This window comes from Bubalus kerabau, chromosome X, assembly GCF_029407905.1.
Source record: "Bubalus kerabau isolate K-KA32 ecotype Philippines breed swamp buffalo chromosome X, PCC_UOA_SB_1v2, whole genome shotgun sequence".
In the NCBI taxonomy this organism is placed as follows: domain Eukaryota; kingdom Metazoa; phylum Chordata; class Mammalia; order Artiodactyla; family Bovidae; genus Bubalus; species Bubalus kerabau.
The window spans coordinates 161,043,314-161,065,726 of record NC_073647.1 but is presented as its reverse complement, the minus strand read 5'-3'; the positions used below and the strand labels follow the sequence as shown (position 1 = coordinate 161,065,726).

Below are 22,413 nucleotides of genomic sequence, written 5' to 3'. Positions count from 1 at the left end.
CAAGATAGATGAAGGAGACTGAGAGGTGTTCATTACTAGCAGTAAAATAAATAAGTTACAAGAATGTAAAGTGCAGCATGGGCAATAACAACATTTTATAACTTTACATAGAGTGCAGTCTATAAAATTATCAAATCCCTATGCTGTACACCTGAAACAATACTGCCAGTGAACTAACCCTGCAATAAAAAATGTGGACAGAGGAAAGTCTTCTCTACAGCAGAAAGCTAGTTAATAAATACAGATTGATGGTGTGTGATCAAAAAAGAAAGAGAAAACAAGTAAGATAACCATATAGGTAAATCCTTTATCAATAATGGCATTATATGTAAAAGGTTAAATATAAATTAATGTAAAGACTGGCAGAACGGAGTAAAAATGAAAAACCACATGATCCAATTATATACTGTCTACAAGACACACTTTAACCAGGAAAGGTGCAAAAAGCTTGAAAGTAAGAGGATGAAGATATTAAATGCAGAAGGTAACCAAAGAAAGCCACACTGAGCACATTAAACAAGGCAGACTTAAGACAAACCTTTCTACTAGAAACAAACAAACAAAAACTCGATAGAAGCATTGTATAAGGACAAAGGGGTAATTTAATGAAGATGTGACAACTATAATCATGTAAGAAACTTACAACAAAGTCACAACACCCAAAACAAAAACTGACCAAACTGAGGAAGAAACAGATGTCAACCACAGTAGCTGGAAAGCTTTAACGACACAGTTTCAATGATGGACAGAACAGCTGGACTGAAAATTCACAAGGAACACAAGACTGGATTTAAACCTCTACAGGTAAAACTCTGTAGCTGAAGACTATAGATAACTACTGCTGCAAACAACGTAACTACTTAAATACCATAAACCAACTGAATTTTATGACACTATGGAAACACTCCACCCAAGCATGACAAAACAATGTATTCTTCTCACACTCACAAGGAAAGACGATAAGCTAGGCCATTAAACAAGGCTCAATACATTCACAAAGGATCAAAACCATGCCAAGTATTTCCCTGATCAACAATGGAACGGAATGAGAAATCACTCACAGGAGAGCCTGGGAAATTCACAACTTTGTGGAAGTTAAACAAATACACACCTAAATGGTGAGTGGTGAAAAGGTGAAATTACAAGGGATTTATAAGATAAACTGGGAGGAAGTAAAATACAAATGCAACACACCAACAGGTGTGGCATTGAACAAAAGCAGTGCTTGGAGGGAAGTGGATGGCTCTAAACGCCTGTAATAAAAAAGGATGGTTAGAGGTGAAGCACTGAAGGGCCTGAAGACAAGGAAGGAAGGCAGGGTGCCTCTAAAAGCTGGCAAAGCAAGACTCTGCCCTGGAGCCTGCTACAGAGGGAACCAGCCCTTGACTTCAGCCCAGGGAGACTGGTCTTGGACTTCCGACTCCAACAACCACGAGAAAGGGCATCTGGGTTGTTTTTTAAACCAGTGAGTTTGTGGCATTTTGTTACAGCAGACCCAGGCAACTAATACACACTAACTAAAATCCACTAATCCATCCATCCACCCACTTGTCCACCCATCCATCCATCCACCCATCCACCCACTAATCCATTCAACCATACACTTATCAATCCATCAATACATCCATCCACCCACCCACCCACTTAACCAGCCATCCATCCATCCACCCACTAATCCATCCATCCACCCACTTGTCCACCATCTACCCACTAATCCATTCAGCCATTCAACTACCCACTATCCATCCATCCATGCATCCACCCACCCATCCATTCACTAATCCATCCACGCATCCACCCACTGATCCATTCAGCCACCCATCCATGGACACCTGGGTGGTTTCTGCTTCCTGCCTGTTATGAACTGTAATACTGGGAAAGACACCCTGTTTTAAGGGGAAACCTCCATCACTCGCCATGTCACGGATGTCTCCTCAGGGACCACAGCCCTGAGTCACGTGCCTCAACCCTCCGTCTCTTCCTAGGCAACCTCACCTTCATCACTGCCCTCACCTGGAGGATTCTGACGAGCACCGGATGAACTGACATTTGAGGAAAACTGAACGCCATTCTGGAAACTCACAAGATTGGTTTTTCTCTGGAAACATCCCAGTCTTTGCAGATGCGATGAAGTGAAGGGTCTGGGATGAGGTCCTCCTGGATGAGGGAAGCCCTAAATCCAATGCCAGGGCCCTCATAAGGGACAGATGAGCAGAAACACAGCAAGAGCCACAACTCCTGAGCCTGCACTCTAGGGCCTGGGACCCACCACTACTGGGCATGTAGCTGTGAACTACCGAAGGCCGCATGTCCTGGAGCCGATACGCTCTGCGGTAAGAGGAGCTACCACAATGTGAAGCCTGCACACCGCAACTAGAGGAGCCCCTGCTCGCCACAAGTGGAGAAAGCCTGTGCACGACAACAAAGATCCGGTGGAGCCAAAAAGAAAAGAAGAAGAATGTGGAGGCTGTCACCAAAGTGGGTCTGAAGAAGCTGCATAAAAGACTGACAGCGAACAGGAGTTCTTTCAAGGTGTCGCCCTGAATTCATGTGTTGAGTGGGGTCTATCCATCAACCCCTGCTAGCTCGGGAGTCATTTGAAACACTTCACCCTGAAACCCAGAGACGTGCAGTTTTTTAAAGCCCTCCTTTCCCACCCAGATCAACAGCTTCCACTTCAAGACGTTCCTTCAGTGGCTGCTCCTGTTACCCCGACATTTTTATCCTTCCTGTGGGTACAGTGGATTGAATTCCCCATGGACTGTATCACCCGTGGTGTATGCATTGGTACGGATGCAGCACCAAAAGCACTTTTAATTTAGGACAATGCAAAGCGCTGTGGAATCTAGGAAGAGATGGAGAGAGGTAAAAAAAGGACGCAATTCTTCTCCTTTGAAGACACACAAGCCACTGTGTCACTGGCGTTATTTCTTTAGCTGCTTTTTGCACTTCCGTTTACTTGTTTTTTGGTGTGGGTGGGGTAGAAGACTGTCAGAGAACTCAACTGGAAAGCGATGACAGGAGGAAGGCTGGGGGAAATCACACGGTAATCCTGGTGTCTCAGCCACCAACAGCAAGTTCTGGGCGTCCATGGGGCGCCTCCCTGGCCGCAGTCTGCCTGGGAGATCTGTCCGACGCCGATGCAGCTCCCTGACCCCTTCCCGGCATCAGACACCCTACATTTCCGGGGGGAATTCGCTCGCTGCAGCTGCCATGACAACACACCGCACGCTGGGGGGCTTCAACAACAGGAAGTTACTCTCCCCCAGCCCTGGAGGTGGAAACTGGAGATCCAGGCGTGGAGAGCGCTGGCTCCTCGAGGCTGAGGCCTCTCCCGCAGGTGTGCAGACAGCCGTCTCCTCCCGTGTCCGCCCGTGGTGGTCCCCGTGTGTGCGTCTGTGCTGTTCTTCTTTTCTTATAAGGACCAGTCCTAAGGGGTCAAAGTGTGTGTGTGAGTCGCTCAGTCGTGTCTGACTCCTGCAACCCCGTGGACTGTGGCCCACCAGGCTCCTCTGTCCATGGGATTCTCCAGGCAAGAGCACTGGAGAAGGCTGCCAGTCCCTTCTCCACCTAAGGGGTCAGGATCCAGCCTAATGGCCTTATTTTACCTACTTACCTCTTTAAAGACCTTGACTCCAAGTACAGCCCAATTCTGAGGCCCAGGGGGTTAGGGCTTCAAAATATGAATTTTGGTGGTGCACACATCAGCCCGCAACTCTGAGTTATTGATCTTCACCCACGCAGCATTTCTGTCAAAGGCAAGGTGTGCGTGTGTATGAGGCGTGCGTGCTAAGTCACCTCCATCGTGTCTGACTCTCTGCGACCCCGTGGACTGTGGCCCGCCAGGCTCCTCTCTCCATGGCATTCTCCAGGCAAGAACACTGCAGAGGGTTGCCATGCCCTCCTCATCAAAGGCAAGGGCAACTGATTAAAAACTATCCTTCTGTGTTGTTTTTTTATGGGAAGGGACTAAAGACGGACCCCAGGAAATACAAGTCAATATTCTTTTAAAGAACATCTGCTCACACAATGGACAGTGGTTCGCACATCTCAGACTTCATTTACCTCTACCCCGGCATTTCTGCAAAGATGAAAAAGCAGTCAGGCGTCCTTTCCCTTCCCAAGCAGAGCGCACCTTTTGTGGCCACAGGAGGCGGAGCTCGGTCGGCACAGGTAGAAACTCACCTGTCCTAGTCCCCCCATCTCAGGGGCTCTGAGAGACGAGGAGACACAAGTGCCCGCCCTGTTCGCAAACGCCAGGGCCTTTCAGTCTGCAACTCTGAGGACCCAGAAGTGTCCTCTAGGGACAGGCAGAGGCTCCTCAGACGCACAATTAACGCTCATTTTCTGACTCCCATGTGTATACAGCCTTACGCCCGTGTTACTGCAAGTCAGACCCAGGACATGCAAAAAATCCTTCAGCCATTCACATATCGTTTTCACGGCCCTGCCCCCGGGACCTGCACGGACCTGGGAAACCTACTGAACAAATGTGAATTCTCGTCAGGTTCAAAGATTATGGGATTTAGGTGGGAAACATTCACATATGCCAAGAAATGGAAAAATCTAATCAGCTGGGGGGAAAAATGGTTTCCATAATGAACAGGCAGGCACCTCTGGACTCCCAAAACATTCACAGACATGTAAAAGGGGAGTAAGTTTTTGCAAGTTATTTGTCATTGTGTTATATGTACTCTTTAATGGAATTTGGCCTATTGGGGCAACAATGCTATATATAAACTTTGAAATACACACTGAGATTACTAATTTTCACCTGCCCTTTCAAGACAATATTATCAAGGGTCTTCCCTCGTTGTCCAGTGCCTAAGACTCTGTGCTCCCAAAGCAGGGGGCCCGGCTTTGATCCCTGGCTGGGGAACTAAGATCCCACGGGCTTCAACTAAAGACTCCACCACATCACAACTAAGACCGCGCACAGTCAAATAATTTCCACAAAGACATTATTGGAACTCTACTGGAAAAGTCTAGTGAACTTGATGCTCATCTGTCTTATAGACCTCATGGATTAGGCCTTAAAGTGACCATTGGCTATTCAGAAAGGCTTTGTGTGTTAATTCAGAAAAGGGAAGTACTGAACCAGGAAATAAAACGCGCTATAACAAAGCTTCACAGGCAGAAAGGTATTTAAGTGGATTAAAAAACAGGCAAACAGCCACTCTATCGTGGCCTCTTAACAGTGACGGTTAACATCTATCAGAGCTGTGAACCGAACTAGCACAAGTGAAGTGTTTGGGACTCCCTGAGGGGTACGGAGGTAAAGAATCTGCCCGCCAATGCAGGGGACAGGGTTCGAGCCCTGGTCTGGGAAGACCCCACATGCTGAGGGCAACTTACCGAGTCCACTGCAACTACTGAAGCCTGCTCACCTACAGGCTCTGCTCCGCACCGAGAGAAGCCGCCGCGAGGAGAAGCTCCCGCGAGGAGAAGCCCTCCGACCACAACTAGAGAGAAGCCCACGGCAGTGAATGCAGTGAAGAACCACGGGAGCAAAAATGACAGATAAAGAAAAAATTTTCAAGAAGACCTCAGATAAACAGAGGGTCACAAGCATCAGGGTGTTTATGTTGATAAAAAAAAAAAAAAAACGTGTAAGCAGAGTCAAATATCATCCTGTCCTCTTAATAGTGATGGTTAATGTCTACCAGATGTATTAACAGAATAAGCAGAAGTGTTTAAGGGACAAGTATGATTGTGAAACTTTAAGAGTTGATAATGCTTTTTTAATTGGAATAGAACTGCTTTACAGTAGTGTGTTAGTTTCCGCCGACAACAGCGTGAACCACCCATGGGCATACATGCATCCCCTCTCTCTAGAGCCTCCCTATCTGAACCCGTGGACTACACAGTCCATGGAAGTCTCCAGGTCAGAACACGGCAGTGGGTAGCCTTTCCCTTCTCCAGGGGATCTTCCCAGCCCAGGAATCAAACCCACGTCTCTCGCAATTCCAAGCGGACTCTTTACCAGCTGAGCTACCAGGGAAGCCCAAGAATACTGGAGTGGTTAGCCTATCCCTTCTCCAGGGGATCTTCCCGACCCAGGAATCAAACTGGGCTTTCATGCATTCCAGGCGGATTCTTTACCAACTGAGCTACTAGGAAACACGTTAAAACCCAGTGTCCAGGAGCCAACTGGACACACAAGCAGCCAGCCTCCTCAGTAACGAGACAGCCCCGTGACACGCCGCCCATGTGCGTGTGGGAGTGAGGTAGGGGGTGACAAGGGGGACCCGCGGGCACCGGAGTGGAGCGCTGCTGCCCAAGGCAGAGGAATGCCCTCGCACTCCCAGGACCGAGCTCCCCGCAATCAGGAGGAGGCGGGCGGGCGGGGGCGGACAGAAGACAGCCGGGCAGGTGCAGGGCGGGTTTGCTGAACAAGAGGCTGGGCATCTAGCTTCTGCCTGTGACGATCACACCTGGGGAAAACACGCTCGGGTTATCCAAGAGCTGGGCGCCTGGATTATTCGAGGCCCTTCCTGAACACGCCAGTGTGCACGCCAAGGCAGGATGACGCGAGCAGAGGTCAGGAACCCGCTGGATGAGACAGCAGGGCCCGCGGGGATCCCTGGGGAGTAACAAGCATGCGTGTGCGTTGCCTCATTCTCCTGGACGGTGGTGACAGCCCCTAGGCAGGTCTCAGCCTCGCGGGCTCGGTCACCCCCACTGAGGTCACTGCCCTGTGTGGCACCCCGAGACTGTGGGGCCGGGCGATAGGCGGGAGGTGAGGTCTATGTTCCTGGGGCTGGTGCGAGGCAGACAGCACCCCGGGTGCCCTTCCTGAGGCCTCTGCGCTCACCTTGCACTGGGGCCACGGCTGTTTCCCACCCTCGGCACGTGCAGATTCGCACGGGGGGCCCCCCTTCCTGCCACCCAGCCGGCTCCCACAGCCCCGGGCGGTGTGCTCAGTCGCCCAAGTCGTGTCTGACTCTGCGACCCCATGGACTGTCGCCCATCAGGCTCCTCCGTCCAAGGGATTCTCCAGGCAAGGATGCTGGCGTGGGTAGCCTTTCCCTTCTATAGGGGATCTTCCCAACCCAGGGATGGAACCCGAGTCTCCTGCTTTGCAGGCAGATTCCTTACCAACTGATCCACCACGGAAGCCCTCCTGTGGGCCTGCTCAGGACGAATCCAGTGTCCTGAGAGGCATGCTGAACTGCGACTCGCTTCCTGCCCACAGCTCCCAGGAAAACTGGGTTAGCTGAGCAGATTGTCCTTCCCTGAACTGGCCTCAGGACCTCTAGAAAACCGTGAGGCTCAAGAAGCGAGGCGAGGCCCTGACCGTCTCTCCCCTCGACCGCCCTGGCGAATCCCTGCTGTCACGCTGACCTTAAATGCCCTCTGAACCAAAAACCCTGTCCGCAAGCAGGCTCCCCAACTGGGCGGGTCGGCCGCAGATCACATTTCCTCCTCGGGGGGGACTGGCCCGAAATCACTCAGTGTCAGACTTTGCATCAGGCTGCTCTCAGCCTGGCTGAACGAGACGAGGGCTGCGATACGGCTCGGGCTTCTGGGGAGGAACATGCTCATCTGGCTGCACCTGGCCGACTCGGAGATCACTTACATGTTTGTGTCATAACCACACACACACACACGCACACGCACGCACGCACAAAGCAAGCACACGGGAGGGCAAGTCAAATGTACCGCGACAGGTAGAGTCGAGGGCTATTTTTACAGGCCCGGATGCCTTCCTCCCAGAGAGTATTCAGGGGCCCGCTTCTGTGCAGACTCCTCTGAGCAGGCAAAGCAGGGGCACTTGGGGGAAAAACGCTTGCTGGGGTGGGTCCTCTCGGCCAAGCGTCCTTCACCTGTGCGTGCCGGGCAGCGGGCACTGTATGCTGCCTCCCCCACGTGAGCACCGCCACTCACCTGCTGTCACCAGCGTGTCTGCGAGGGGCACACCCGCCCCGGGCACCCGAGGGTCTAAATAGCTGCGTCTCTTCTCTTGCAGAGGCAATGCCGGTCAGGCTCTGTCCCCGAGGTGAGGTCCGTGGAGCCAGGAAATGCAGGAAGATGGGCAGGAACAGGGTGCCTGGCTCCCTGCCAGGGGACCGGCTGAGGCGGGCAGGGTCCGCAGGGAAGACTCCCGAGAAACACTATCACCCAAGGAAGGAGACGGGGGGCCCGAAGACACCAGCGTGGCCGTGAATCTTCAGCCAGCAGGAAGGACTTGATGTTGGGAAGAGACAGCAGAGGGTCAGAAGACAGAAAGGCCACAAGCGGCTCATGGACAGCGTAGCATGGCAGACTGGTCTGGCCTCGGCTTGAAACCTGGGTCTTGGGGGTGGCCTCTGGGTGGAGTGCCCATGAGCACTGGGAAGTGTGGACGGAGCTAAATGGGAGGTGAGGGTGCGCACAGGGACCCAGAGACGATAGAGCAGAAGGCTCCTCGAAGCCACGCGCCCGTGAGAGATCGCGGGGAAGGGGCCCACGGCCAAGGCCAGGGCCCTGAACACGGACAGAGGAGGACAGACAGATGAGACGCGCAGGACACAGTGGGGTGGCAGCGGCTCATGAAGCCCAAAGTTCTGGAAACACAAGAAGAGACGCCGGCCACACATGGACTCAATGGATGTGAGTCTGAGCAAACTCTGGGACGTTGTGATGGACAGGGAAGCCCGTGCTGCAGTCCGTGGGCTCGCAGTCGGGCACGGCTGAGCGACTGAACAACAGCAAGCCGGCCACTCGAAAGTCACTGCGCCCTTCATCCTGACGACGTTCCTGGGTTGTGGGTGGAAAGCTTGCAGGCAGGATGGAGCCTGGACAGCAGGGAAGTTGTGTTTCAGTGATAATCTAGAACAAGCTGTGCTCAGGTACTAAAGCACTGGGCTTCCCTGGTGCTTCCGTGGGAAAGAATCAGCCTGCCAGTGCAGGAGACGCGGGTTCAATCCCTGGGGTGCGAAGATCCCCGGGAGAAGGGAATGGCAACCCACTGCAGGACTCTTGCCTGGAGAATCCCATGGACAGAGGAGCCTGGCAGGCTGCAGTCCATGGGGTGGCAGAGTCAGACACGACTGAGCGACTAAACAACAGAAGAATTAGAAGCAGCGGGAGAAGAGGAGCTAGTGACATTCCGAAGAAAAGGCAAACTTTCAGTCCCTTGAGGAAGGAAGGGACAGGGCCAGCCCATGTGGGGGCATCAGTCTGAACAGGAAGACCACCTCCCTCCCGGATGGGAAGGACAGCTGATGCCTGCAGAGTCCTGCACACTCACCCCAAGCCTGGGCACCGAGGAAGACGCTGGTGTGAAAAGGACACCTCCAGTTCAGGGCCTGACTCTCTCTCCAGCCCAATGCTCAATATGATATTATAAACGCCAAGACAGGTACCCTGCACTGGTTATTCAGTATCACAGGTGCAGTTATACAAAGCTGTTAAGTTCACACGCATGCCATCTGCTCACCAAGGGCGGACGTGCCTTTACCTGATCTAATAACAAACACGAATGCTATGAAGAAGGGCTGTATCATATTCAGACACTAAATCTCTTTTGCAAAGTCACATTAAACACTGCACAAGGGTTTCCCAGGTGGTCCAGTGGAAGAGAGGCCAGCATGCAATGCAAGGCACATGGGTTTGATCCCTGGACCCGGATTCCCACATGCTGTGTAATAGCTGAGCCTGGGAGCCACAGCTACTGAGTCCACCTGTCCCAGATCCCATGCTCTGCAACAAGAGAAAGCAATGTGAAGAGAAGCACAAACACCGCAACTAGAGAACAGCCCCGCCTGTCACAGCTAGAGAACATACCGTGCTTGTCACAACCAGAGAAAGTCCCACTTGTCACAGGCAGAGAATAGCCCCGCCTGTCACAACCAGAGAACAGCCCCTCCTGTCACAACCAGAGAACAGCCCCCAGCTGTCACAGCCAGAGAACAGCCCCTGCCTGTCAAAACAGAGAACAGGTCTGCTTGTCACAACTAGAGAAGAGCCCCGCCTGTCACAGCTAGAGAACAGCCCCGCCTGGCACACTGTCACAACTAGATAACATCCCCCGCCTGTCACAGATAGAGAACAGCCCTCACAGCAATGAAGACCCAGCACAGCCAAAAATAAAATTAATTTAAAAAACAACAAAAGCAATAACAACAACAAAAAACAGCACACTGAAGGCCTTGTGTCGGCTAGCAGGCTGTCTTGGACCTGACTGTTCTTGTATCTTGACGAGCCTCTGAAGGCCCAGGAGGGTCCCGCCCCGTCTGAGACATGCCCGAGACCCCAAGGTGGGGGCGGGCTCTGCTGCGGGAGAACGCCTGAGGACGGGGAATGGCACCAAGTTGGCAGGGAGAGCGGGTACCAGGGTGAAGTGAGGAAGCAGGCTTTCTCCAGGTGACAGCTAACGTGTTCAGTGAGCACAGGTGGGCCTGACTGGGACCCTCCATCAACCCTTGGAGTGAGACAAAGGCTAGAACACGAGGGGTCAGCTATGTGGTCTCTGTGGTGGATGCGTGCATGCTCAGTCACTCAGTCGTGTCCGACTCTCTGTGACCCCATGGACTGTAGCCCGCCATGCTCCTGTGTCCATGGCATTCTCCAGGCACAGATACTCCAATGGGTTGCCACTTCCTTCTCCAGCGGATCTCCCCAACCCAGGGATGGAACCTGCATCTATCGCATCTCCTGCATTGGCAGGTGGGTTCTCTACCACCAGCGCCCCCTGGGAAGCCCAGTAAGGATGTCCCATTGAGCCTGTACCAGTGACGGTTGCCTGGCAGGCATTCCAAGTTGGCCCAAGGCCACCCACTGAGATTCTTGCTGAAACGACCCAGTAGCAAACAGCGGGCTCGGTTTTCTCTGGGTTCTCCAGGCAGTTCGATGGTTTCTCCAAACACATCTCAAATTCGACCAGAACTCCCCCTCTGCAAAGCCAGTCACCTCCACATACCACTTTCAAAGCTAACGCATGCTCATCCAGCTGTCGGTGCCAAACTCAAAGTACATGATGGCAAAAGACAGTTATCTCAGCTGGACTCAGAGTTGGCCTTGATTATACAGTTATCAGGCAAAAAACACACGCTGTCAGTGTAACCAAAGGAAATGCTTCTAAGATAAAAAAGGGAAATAACAGACGCAGAGAAGAAATTGGTATGTACCAGGGACCAAATGAAATCAACTGTTTGCAGCTGGAAGAAAACACCAAGTAACACCTTGCGGGCACAAAATGTTTCTTCGATAACCACGTGATCCCCTTTTCTTAAAGCAGGAGCATAAAGGTTTCCAAGACTATGAAACCGTGGTGAACATGGACAGAGAACCCTGTGGACCTGTGAAAATGCAGCCACAGGGCCCTCACGCCAAGGACAGCGCTGGCCCAGCACTGCCAGAACTGCTTTTAAATACATGTCATTCTTCAGTCCAGCTCGAGCTCCAGCCTCAGCAGTGATGGATGAGAACACGCCAGGCCTGCAGTGGCAGACGTCTGCAGAGGCGTGGGCCCAGGGCTGCCGGGTTCCCGAGGGACACGGCTGTCACCAGGTCTGACGGGCGCACCTTGGGAGCTGCAGGTACCGGTGAGTGGCTACTTCAGGAGGACACGTAGGAACTTCTCTCTTTTTTTTGAATGTGACCTCTTAACTAAATACCAGCTGCTGTTCAAGATTCCACCAAAAGATGGGAATAAAGATTGATACAACCAGTATGGAAAACAGTACAGACTCCTTAAACAGCTAGGAATAAAAACTACCGTATGACCCAGCAAGCCCAGTACTGAGCATATACCTCTGAGAAAACCGTAATTCAAAGATGCGTGGTACCTGAGAGTTCACTGCAGCACTCTTTACAGCAGCTAGGACGTGGAAGCCACCTAGATGTTCACTGACACGTGAACGGATAAAGAAGATGTCTCACACACACACACACACACACACACACACATACACAATCAAATACTGCTGCTGCTGCTGCTAAGTTGCTTCAGTCATATCCAACTTTGCGACCCCATAGACGGCAGCCCACCAGGCTCCCCGTCCCTGGGACTCTCCAGGCAAGAACACTGGAGTGGGTTGCCATTTCCTTCCCCAATGCATGAAAGTGAAAAGTGAAAGTGAAGTCACTCAGTCGTGTCTGACTCTAGCGACCCCATGAACTGCAGCCTACCAGGCTCCTCCGTCCATGGGATTTTCCAGGCAAGAGCACTGGAGTGGGGTGCCATCGCCTTCTCCAACAATCAAATACTACTTAGCCATAAAAAGAAACAAAGCTGAGTCATTTGTGGTGATATGGGTGAACCGAGAGCCTGTCATACAGGGTGAAGTAAGTGAGAAAAACAAATATTCTATATTAACGTATAACTAGGGAATCTAGAAAAACTGTACTGACAAGCCTATTTGCAGGGCAGGAATAGAGATGCGCAGCAGAGAACAGACCTGTGGAGCAGCGTGAGAGGGAGGAAGCGGGGCGAATGAAGAGAGCAGCACGGACATATATACACTATCAGGCGTAAAATAGTGGCAAGCAGCTCTACAGAGCAGGGAGCTCAGCTTAGCGCTCTGTGATGACCCAGAGGGCGGGATGGGGTGCGAGGGAGGCTCAAGAGGGAGGGGATGTATGTATATATATCGCTCAATCTGAGGCTCCAATCCTTTTGCCACCTGATGTAAAGAGCTGACTCCTTGGAAAAGACCCTGATGCTGGGAGGGATTGGGGGCAGGAGGAGAAGGGGATGACAGAGGATGAGATGGTTGGATGGTGTCACCAACTCCATGGACATGAATTTCAGTGAACTCTGGGAGTTGGTGATGGACAGGGAGGCCTGGCGCGCTGCGGTCCATGGGTTCGCAAAGAGTCGGACACGACTGAGCGACTGAACTGAACTGACGGCTGATTCATACTGATGTATGGCAGAAACAAACACAACATTGTAAAGTGATTATCCTCCAAATAAACATAAATTAAAAAAAAAAAATTCCCCCCAAAGAAAATTTGGTGCCCTAATGTCTTCAGAGATCCCTGGGCCCAGCTCCAAGTGGGAAAAAGACAAGGAAGGGGATGGAGGAGGACAGGGAAGTACTTCTGATACTCTGACAAGCTGACCCAGGGGAAGAGACTGCCCCTCCCAAGGCTAGTTAATTCCCAGAGATGGTAAGAAGCTGTCTTTTGTATGTAAACGAGGGTGCCTTTCATATGCAAACCAACCTACCCAGAGCCCATCCTCCCAAATAGTCCTTTATGGATTTTTAAGCCACCTGCCAAAGCAGGAGACCTGAGAGACATGGGTTCGATCCCTGGGTCCGGAAGATCCCCTGGAGGAGGAAATGGTAACCCACTCCAGTATTTTTGCCCGTAGAATTCCATGGACAGAGGAGCCTGGGGGCTACAGTCCATGGGGTCGCAAAGAGTCGGGCACGACTGAACCAACTGAGCACACACACACATGCAAGCTGTGATCACGGGTCCGCATCTCACGTAGCCTGGACAGGCTAGCGGGCGTCGAGCAGACTCTAGTGTGCCTCTAGATCCGTTCCTGGCCTCCAGGCCTCAAGAGGCGAGTTAAGGGCCATCGACTGCCCGGCCCAGGGGCAGGAGGCAGGCCGATGGAGCTGCCTGCCAGGCCAGGGCACGGAGCAGACTGCCCTCAGCGCAGGCACGGGCCCCCATCTGCACAGGTACTCTGTGCACAGAAGCTAAGCTACTGACCGCACGCATCACAGCAAAGGGCGTGAGGGAGCCAGACCCTAAAGGAAAACGGGGATGGATCTGACCAACACTCAGAAGGTAACCTGAGAGCTGCTGGGATGGTCGTCCACCTCTGCAAAGACCAAAAGTGGGAGAACACTTCTTAAGCATTTCTGCTCAAGAAACAGAAATGTGAGGCTGTCACGATCATTATGTGTTCAAGAAGATCCTCCTCAGACACCCAGAAGGCCATTTTAAACCACAGAAATGTGTTCTGTAACACCGGCACTGCCCTCGCCCCCATTTCAACACAATTCTAGGAAGCTTTTAATACCCTGTGCGTGCTACATCGCTTCAGCTGTGTCCGAGTCTTTACAAGTCTACGACAGCCCTCCAGGCTCCTCTGTCCATGGGATTCTGCGGGAGAGAATACAGGAGTGGCTTGCCATGCCCTCCTCCAGGGGATCTTCCCGACCCAGGGATCGAACCTGTGTCTCTTCTGTCTCCTGCACTGGCAGGCGTGTTCTCTACCATTAGCGCCACCTGGGAAGCCAGTATTCATGTACAGCTGATGGTGAGATCTTTATTTTTGAATGTAATGCAGACACCATGGCACCTTCTGACCTCAGGCTATGTATCTGTCACTTTTCAAACACTGCAAGCACAGGTTTAAAAAGTCACTTGGGCAACTCTGTGTAATGACGGCTCTCGGCAGACGTTTCTTGGGGGCATTATTTCCCTTGCTCTTTTCTGTTACATTAAATCTCGGTCTACCCCTGAAGAATGACATGGCGTAACTGATAAATTATAGCACCTTACAAAATGAAAGGAAGAAAAAAAAAGAAGCTGAAACAGAGAAAAGAGAGAATCATCATAAAGAAAAAAGGGACCAAAGAATCCCCAACACATAGCTTTTTCCAAGGAGAAGGAGGGAAAAACAGATTGAGAGAAAAAATGATGACTCTTCTCCTTAGATCGTAGCTTGTTTTCACTGCTGAGATTCCAGAGGAAAGCACACCACGAGGAGGATAAGGAAGCTAGCAGAAAGCAAGGCAAGGATGCTCTGCACCTGCATTGGCAGAAACCCACTGAGAATTTTAGCTGTCTTGCCAGCTGGACCAAACTCCTGTCGACCTGCAGAATTCTGCAATTTTGATCTCACCCTCTTCCCAGTTATTCTAGAAACAGGAGCCGCTGTGGTGGATAGGAACTGCTAATGGCAGGCACACACTGAAGGCTGACGAGGTTTGGGACTGTTAGGAAGCACAGCTTGACAGGCCTGAGTTTCCCCACCTTGGTCCCCTCTCGAGTCCTTTCTTATTCCCGATGGATTTTCTCGGACAAGCAACACGGTCCACTGGTACCTTCGCCTGCCCCTTGGTCGCTCAGTCGTGTCCGACTCTTGGCGACCCCATGGACTGTAGCCCGCCAGGCTCCTCTGTCCCTGGGATTCTCCAGGGAAAAATACTGGAGTGGGTTGCCATGCCCTTCTCCGGGGGATCTTCCCGACCCAGGGATGGAACCCACGTCTCCTGCACTGCAGGCAGATTCTTGACCTTCAGAGCCCCCAGGGAAGTAGCCTACGAGAGTGCTAAAGCCATCTAAGGAGGCTGTTTGCCAGCAGCTGTGGAGGTGCCGGGGTCTAGACAATCTGCACAGGGCACGTGAACCAAAGGACGACGGGTAACAGGCGACTCCGACCCCGTGTGGGCACAGCTGTGAGCTGCTGAGCTCCAGAGGCCCTGCCTTCACCCAGAGGCACTCAGAAGGAGAACCGGGCCCTCCTACACCATCTCAAGGACCATTACTGGGCAGGGACAAAGCTGCTGCTGCTACTGCTGCTAAGTCGCTTCAGTGGTGTCCGACTCTGTGCGACCCCATAGACGGCAGCCCGCTAGGCTCCTCTGTCCCCAGGATTCTCCAGGCAAGAACACTGGAGTGGGTTGCCATTTCCTTCTCCAAGGCATGAAAGTGAAAAGTGAAAGTGAAGTCGCTCAGTCGTGCCCGACTCTTCGCGACCCCATGGACTGCAGCCCACCACGCTCTTCCGTCCATGGGATTTTCCAGGCAAGAGTACTGGAGTGGGGTGCCATTGCCTTCTCTTGGGACAAAGCTATGGGTGTGCAAACAGGTACACAACACGCCATCCGCTCCTCTACGTGACGGTGAATTAGAAGTCAGGTGTCACCCCTTAAAATCCGGCAATCTTGGGACTTTGCCGGTGGTCCAGTGGTTAAGAGCGGCATTTCCAATGGGGGTGTGCAGGTTCAGTCCCTGGTTGAGAATCTAGGATCCCACATGTGGTGCTCAGTTTTGACCAACTCTTTGTGCCCCCATGGACCATAGCCCGCCAGGCTCCTCTGTCCAAGGGATTCCCCAGAATACTGGAGCGGGTTGCCATTTCCTCCTCCAGGGGAATCTTTCTAACTCAGGGACTGAACCTGTGTCTTCTACATCTCCTCTACTGGCAGGCAGGTTCTTTACCACTGAGCCAAGGATCTCACATGTTGTGGGATTAAAAATAAATAAATAAAAAGTCCTGCAATATCTGCATGTTTATGGAGACATGGTCAGTTATAATCAACACTGCAAATAATATTTTCTCTCACCCATCTATCACATTATTATTTTTCTGATTTTTTTTTTAAGAATTTGAAAATAAGTTATTTTCCTAAGGCTGAAATTTTAAGGATTATAATTACTGCATCAGACTCCTAGAAAGAACATTTTATGTATATCACATCTTACACCTCCGCAGAATTCCTAATTCTCAATATGTTTAACGTCCACCCTCCACCTGGCCCTGTTATCAACAGCAATCATCAATGAATTGCTTCCTAAAACCCTGCACCTGGGTCATCCAACAAGGGAGGCCCTGGCCAAACATGGCCAGTGAAGCCTGAAAACCTGGCTAGTTTGTGTGGAGATGCGTTCTGAGTGTCCAATACACACAGATTTCAAAGGCTAGGTAACAAAAATGAAGGTAAACTATCTCAATGATTTTTTTTTAATTGATTATGTGTTGAGTAACAATATTTTGGATGTGTTAGGACAGAAAAAGTTTCCATTCAAGCTCATTTCCTGTGTGCCTTTTTCCTTTTTTAACGTTGCTCTCTTACATGGTCCTACACCCTGTTTATTTAACTTATATGCAGAGTACATCATGAGAAACGCTGGACTGGAAGAAACACAAGCTGGAATCAAGACTGCCGGGAGAAATATCAATAACCTCAGATATGCAGATGACACCACCCTTATGGCAGAAAGTGAAGAGGAATTCAAAAGCCTCTTGATGAAAGTGAAAGTGAAGAGTGAAAAAGTTGGCTTGAAGCTCAACATTCAGAAAACAAAGATCATGGCATCCGGTCCCACCACTTTATGGGAAATAGATGGGGAAACAGTGGAAACAGTGTCAGACTTTATTTTTCTGGGCTCCAAAATCACTGCAGATGGTGACTGCAGCCATGAAATTAAAAGACGCTTACTCCTTGGAAGGAAAGTTATGACCAACCTAGATAGCATATTCAAAAGCAGAGACATTACTTTGCCAACAAAGGTCCGTCTAGTCAAGGCTATGGTTTTTCCTGTGGTCATGTATGGATGTGAGAGTTGGACTGTGAAGAAGACTGAGCACCGAAGAATTGATGCTTTTGGACTGTGGTGTTGGAGAAGACTCTTGAGAGTCCCTTGGACTGCAAGGAGATGCAACCCGTCCATTCTGAAGGAGATCAGCCCTGGGATTTCTTTGGAAGGAATGATGCTAAAGCTGAAACTGCAGTACTTTGGCCACCTCATGCGAGGAGTTGACTCACTGGAAAAGACTCTGATGCTGGGAGGGATTGGGGACAGGAGGAGAAGGAGATGACAGAGGATGAGATGGCTGGATGGCATCACTGACTCGATGGACATGAGCTTGGGTAAACTCCGGGAGTTGGTGATGGACAGGGAGGCCTGGCGTGCTGTGATTCATGGGGTCGCAAAGAGTCGGACACGACTGAGCGACTGATGTGATCTGATCTGACGCCTATCAGATTGCAGGACTCTGGACCACCAACTTTCCCCTCTCTTAAAGAGAGCCTCTTGTGCTCCTCAAGTCATTAAACAACTTCAGTTATTTAAGCAACAAGCAAATCCTTCCTGTTCAGGAGCTGAGTGTTTAACACTTGTATCTTCTTCCTTCAAAATCTTATCCTTGATCATAAATAATCTCAGTCCCCTCTGTCTCTGGGTCTAAATAGCATCTGAGGGCCAAAATTACTACCTAGCTCACAGATAATTGTTACCTGTGTCAACAAAAGCCGAATTCCAAAGATTGAAAAGACAACAGCAGCAAACACTTGAAAAGCACTAGAAAGTAACCCTGGTGTTCTTGTCAGCATTCCTGCAACCATCTCCAGACTTCCTCATTGTGCACAAGCTGCGCCCTTCTCTAAGAATTCCTCGCCCAACTCTGTTTTCTATTCACTTCTTGGAAGATTCAAGTACTGGGGCTAACACAAACAAACAGAACTTCCTGGGAAAATGCATTTGGAATTCTGAAAAGCGGGCAGACCGAGAAAGAACTTATTATTAACTGATGATGCACTGTTATGCAAACAACAGACAAACTGAAGTCAGGCCCTTGAAAATTAGAACAGGTATGTGCTTCGTTGGTCAGTCGTGTCCGACTCTGCAACCCCATGGACTGTAGCCCACCAGGCTCCTCTGTCCATGGGGATTCTCCAGACAAGAATACTGGAGTGGGTTGCTATGCCCTCTTCTAAGGGACCTTCCCAACTCAGGGATCGAATGCAGGTCTCCCGCATTGCAAACAGATTCTTTACTGATTGGGCCACTAGGGAAGCCCTGCTGCTGCTGCTAAGTCACTCCAGTCGTGTCCGACTCTGTGTGACCCCATAGATGGCAGCCCACCAGGCTCCCCCGTCCCTGGGATTCTCCAGGCAAGAACACTGGAGTGGGTTGCCATTTCTTTCTCCAATGCGTGAAAGTGAAGTCGCTCAGTCGTGTCTGACCCTCAGCGACCCCATGGACTGCAGCCTTCCAGGCTCCTCCATCCATGGGATTTTCCAGGCAAGAGTACTGGAGTGGGGTGCCCTAGAACAGGTATAATCAAGCAGATTAAAGGAAGTAAAGTATTGCATTCTGTAAACTGTTGTTTTATTCCAGACATTTTGTAAAAAGTAACAGAATAACCAAAGGCGCATTTCTGAGAGTTCTGCAAGGCCTTACCACCTCCAGGAAGAGTCAGGGCAGAATGACGTAAAAGGGAGGAAAAGAGTTGGGTCTTATGTTCCCAAAGGCCACTGATCTTTGCTTCTCTGACTTGTTCAGAGGATTGGGTAACACAACGGCCAGTCCAATGCTTGACAAACCACTCGACTTGCCTTAACTAGCGAAGTGGAGACTGATTGATAACCGAAAGTTGCTCAGTCGTGTCTGAGTCTTTGCGAACCCAGGGACTATACAGTCCATGGGATTCTCCAGGCCAGAATACTGGAGTGGGTAGCCTTTCCCTTCTCCAGGGGATCTTCCCAATCCAGGGATTGAACCCAGGTCCCCCACATTGCAGGCCGAGTGTTTACCAGCTGAGCCACCAGGGAAGCCCCTGGTTGATAACCCCTGCAATTACCACCACAGAAGTCACATTCATGGCTCCAGGGAACACATATGTGTGTCTCGAGTGGGGATGAAGCACCAAGCTCATTTACAAGTTTAATAAATTTAACTTTAATGAGACACCTCAGCCTGCATTAAAATTCATGAGACTCCCAAAACATGTTCTCTAGACCTTTCATTAGAGGGTAAAGCGTTTATTTGACAATTTAACTTGACCACGTGGGCAGGAAAACTCATGTCCACAAACTATACTTATGAATCCCAGAGGCCTTTTTGAAATTGAGTCGTATCAGGTTTAGTAGCTGCATACACTACTCCATCCAGTCAGTGACCTCGACGGGAACTTATTATTTTTCCCCCTTAGGAATTCACTGGTTTACAGTTCCGTGCTATGCTATGTGCTAAGTTGCTCAGTCACGTCTGACTGTTTGCAACCCCATGGGCTGTAGTCCGCCAGGCTCCTCTCTCCATGGGATTTCTCAGAGTGGGTATGCCATACCTTCCTCCAGGGGATCTTCCCCACCCAGGGATCCAACCCACATCTCATGAGTCTCCTGCGCTGCAGGCAGATTCTTTATTGCTGAGCCACCTGGGAAGCCCTGGGTCCGTGAAAAGAAGTAAGAGACTGGTTTTTGTGTGCCTTTAAAAGAACAGCCCCATTATTGAACCGAGTTACATGATCACAGGGGCAAGGTCACACTCACTCTCATTAAGCTGAGCGCAGCACTTTTATTTAGAACTAGATTGATCTGTAACCATTTCTCAGCTCTGTTCCTTATTAGCTGTGTGACCTTGGGCAAGTCACTTTACCTCCCTGAGCTGTACAAGCTTCTCCTTTCAGTTAGTCAACATAAATACTTTCTTCCACATTGCAGGATTTTACGAGAGGAAGCATGAAAGTACATGAAAGTCTTACCTGGTGGCTCAGACGCTCAAGAATCTGCTTGCAATGCAGGAGACTGGGGTTCGACCCCTGGGCAGGGAAGATTCCCCTGGAGAAGGAAATGGCAACCCACTCCAGTGTTCTTGCCTGGAGAATCCCCACAGACAGAGGGAGCCTGGCGGGGTAGTCCATGGAGTTGCAGAGTCAGAGACGGCTGAATGACTACCACACACACATTAAAAGTACACACACCTCCACCAAGTCAGTAGTCTACATAAAGTATGCACACATTTTTACAGTTCTGTGAAACATTCCGGAGACTGAGGTCAGGAACACGCGGGCCCTAACGTCGTGTAACACTTGGCACCGTTATGGAAAAAATGGCCCAAGCCGTAGGCTGCACTCAGGCCAGTTAGCTGGCTCTTGAGTTATCAATTGTGAGTGCTTTCTATGAATCCTGCTTGAATTCCGTTTCGGTTGGTGGAGGTCACACCTGCCACCAAGCCACTGCAGGACAAGTTCGGAGGGGGTGCGCGGGATTGCTAAGCCACTCCAAACCCTGGGCGCTGTATGCATCTCCAACTTTCCGACACTTGGGTTAAATAAGTGCAGATTCTGATTGGGCAGCGGCGGGGTGGGGACCCGGGCACCGCACTGCAAAGCGGCTGCCCGCTCGGATGTCTGTGCTGGGAGTCCCTCGGCCCAGCCGGACCTCTGAGCAGGGCTCCATCACTACCATCACCTCCTCCTCAGCACAGGACACTGGGGGTCAGGAGCGTCTGCAGTGGCCGTGGCGCGGTCCCTTGCACTGCGGAGAGCGTTTCAGCAGCAACCCCGCTTGCATGGCACTCCCGCCTTCCGGCTAGGTCACCCCCAAACGCTTGCAGACGTCGGCAAAGGCTCCCGCGCCCGCCCCCCACACCCCCAAATCGGCGGATGGAGGACCATGTCCTGCCTGTAAGATGCTACCAACCAGGTGCGTGCACCTCCGAGGGCAGAGCCCCGGCAGGGCCCCTGGGAGCTCGGGGCGCAGATGGGGCAACTGAGGCTGGGTGGCTGCGCGCAGCGCTCGAGGCCTCTGGGAGGGGGGGGGGGTGGACCTCACCAAGAAACTCCACAGCCAGCGCGGTGGTCCCTGAGCGCGCCGGCCCCCCAAGCGCGGCGCGGCCGCCGGAAGTGCCCGGGAGCCGTCTACGCTGCAGCCCCGGGCGGGCGACCCGCCTGAGGTGACTGAGGGGTCTCCCCACACCGCTCCGTCGTGGCCCCCCGACCCCGGCCCTGAGGGCCTGCGTTTCCCGTCCCGCCAATCCCCAGACAGCTCTGGCGGGAGGCGGCCGCAGGCTACCCACCCAGAAGGAGGCCGTCCATGTCAAAAAGCAGGTGGGTGACGGGACGCGGAAGGGGTACGGGAGCCGCCATTTCTCTGCCGACTCGCGGGGTGGGCGGGGGGAGAGGGAGGGCGGGGAGGAGGCGGCAGCACGCGCGCTCCCGGCCTGCCCCGCGCGCCCCGAGCCGTTCTGCGCACGCGCGGCCCCCGGGCCGCCTCCTCGCGCCCGGCTCCCATCCCCCCGCCACGGGCTGCTCCGGCACACGTACGCGCGCTCTGGCCGCCCTCCCCGCGACCACAGCGCGCGCGCAGGCGCGCGCACCCCGAGTCCTTCTGCGCACGCGCGGTCCCGAGCCGCCGCCGCCGCCACCGCCGCCTCCTCCGCCCCCTCCTCCCCCTCCTCCTCCTTCCCCTCCTCCTCCTCCTCCTCCTCTCGCCCGCGCCCCCGAAGCTGCTCCCGCGCACGCGCGCTGGGGCCAGCCCCGTGCTCCGGGAGCCGCTCTGCGCACGCGCGCTTCTCGCCTCTTTGCGCGGTCCCCTCGGAAAGCGCGCGCTCTGAGCCACACAGCCGCTCGGCGTATGCAGGCGGCAGGCCTCCTCGCAAAGCTCCCAAGACGCGCGCGCCCTGGGCCTCCTGTCCGCGTCCACCCACCCGGGTCACTTCTCACCCGTGAAAACGGGCCGCTGCGTCGCTAGTCCAGGGGTCAGCGCGTACAGCTCGAATTTGGAACGCGCCAGAAGAGGGAGGAAGGAGGGAGGGAGGGAGGACACAGAGGTTCGACCGCGCTTGAAGTGCTTCTCTCTTCAGAGCCACCAAGTTCATGGGCAGCAGGGTGGCCTTAGTCATGGGGTCCCCCCCGCGGGGACTTCGGCCCGGGCCCCGGAGCGCCTGTTCCCAAACTCTTGGCAAGTTTCCCTTTCAGTTTATAGCCGCCCCCACCCCCCCACCTCGGGT

At 52.3% G+C, this 22,413-nt stretch overlaps 1 protein-coding gene across 3 annotated transcripts in view; it reads right to left on the bottom strand.

The window, feature by feature from the left end:
* The window catches only part of PUDP (pseudouridine 5'-phosphatase), a 64,598-nt gene extending 42,971 nt beyond the window's left edge, over nt 1–21,627 (bottom strand). For all 3 annotated transcript variants that reach the window (XM_055563019.1, XM_055563021.1, XM_055563018.1), the window contains exon 1: nt 21,481–21,627. In XM_055563019.1, coding sequence (XP_055418994.1) covers nt 21,481–21,550 — 70 coding nt within the window. In that variant the 5' untranslated portion in view covers nt 21,551–21,627. The remainder of the gene's footprint in view (nt 1–21,480) is intronic.
* Between the last annotated feature and the right edge of the window lie 786 nt (nt 21,628–22,413).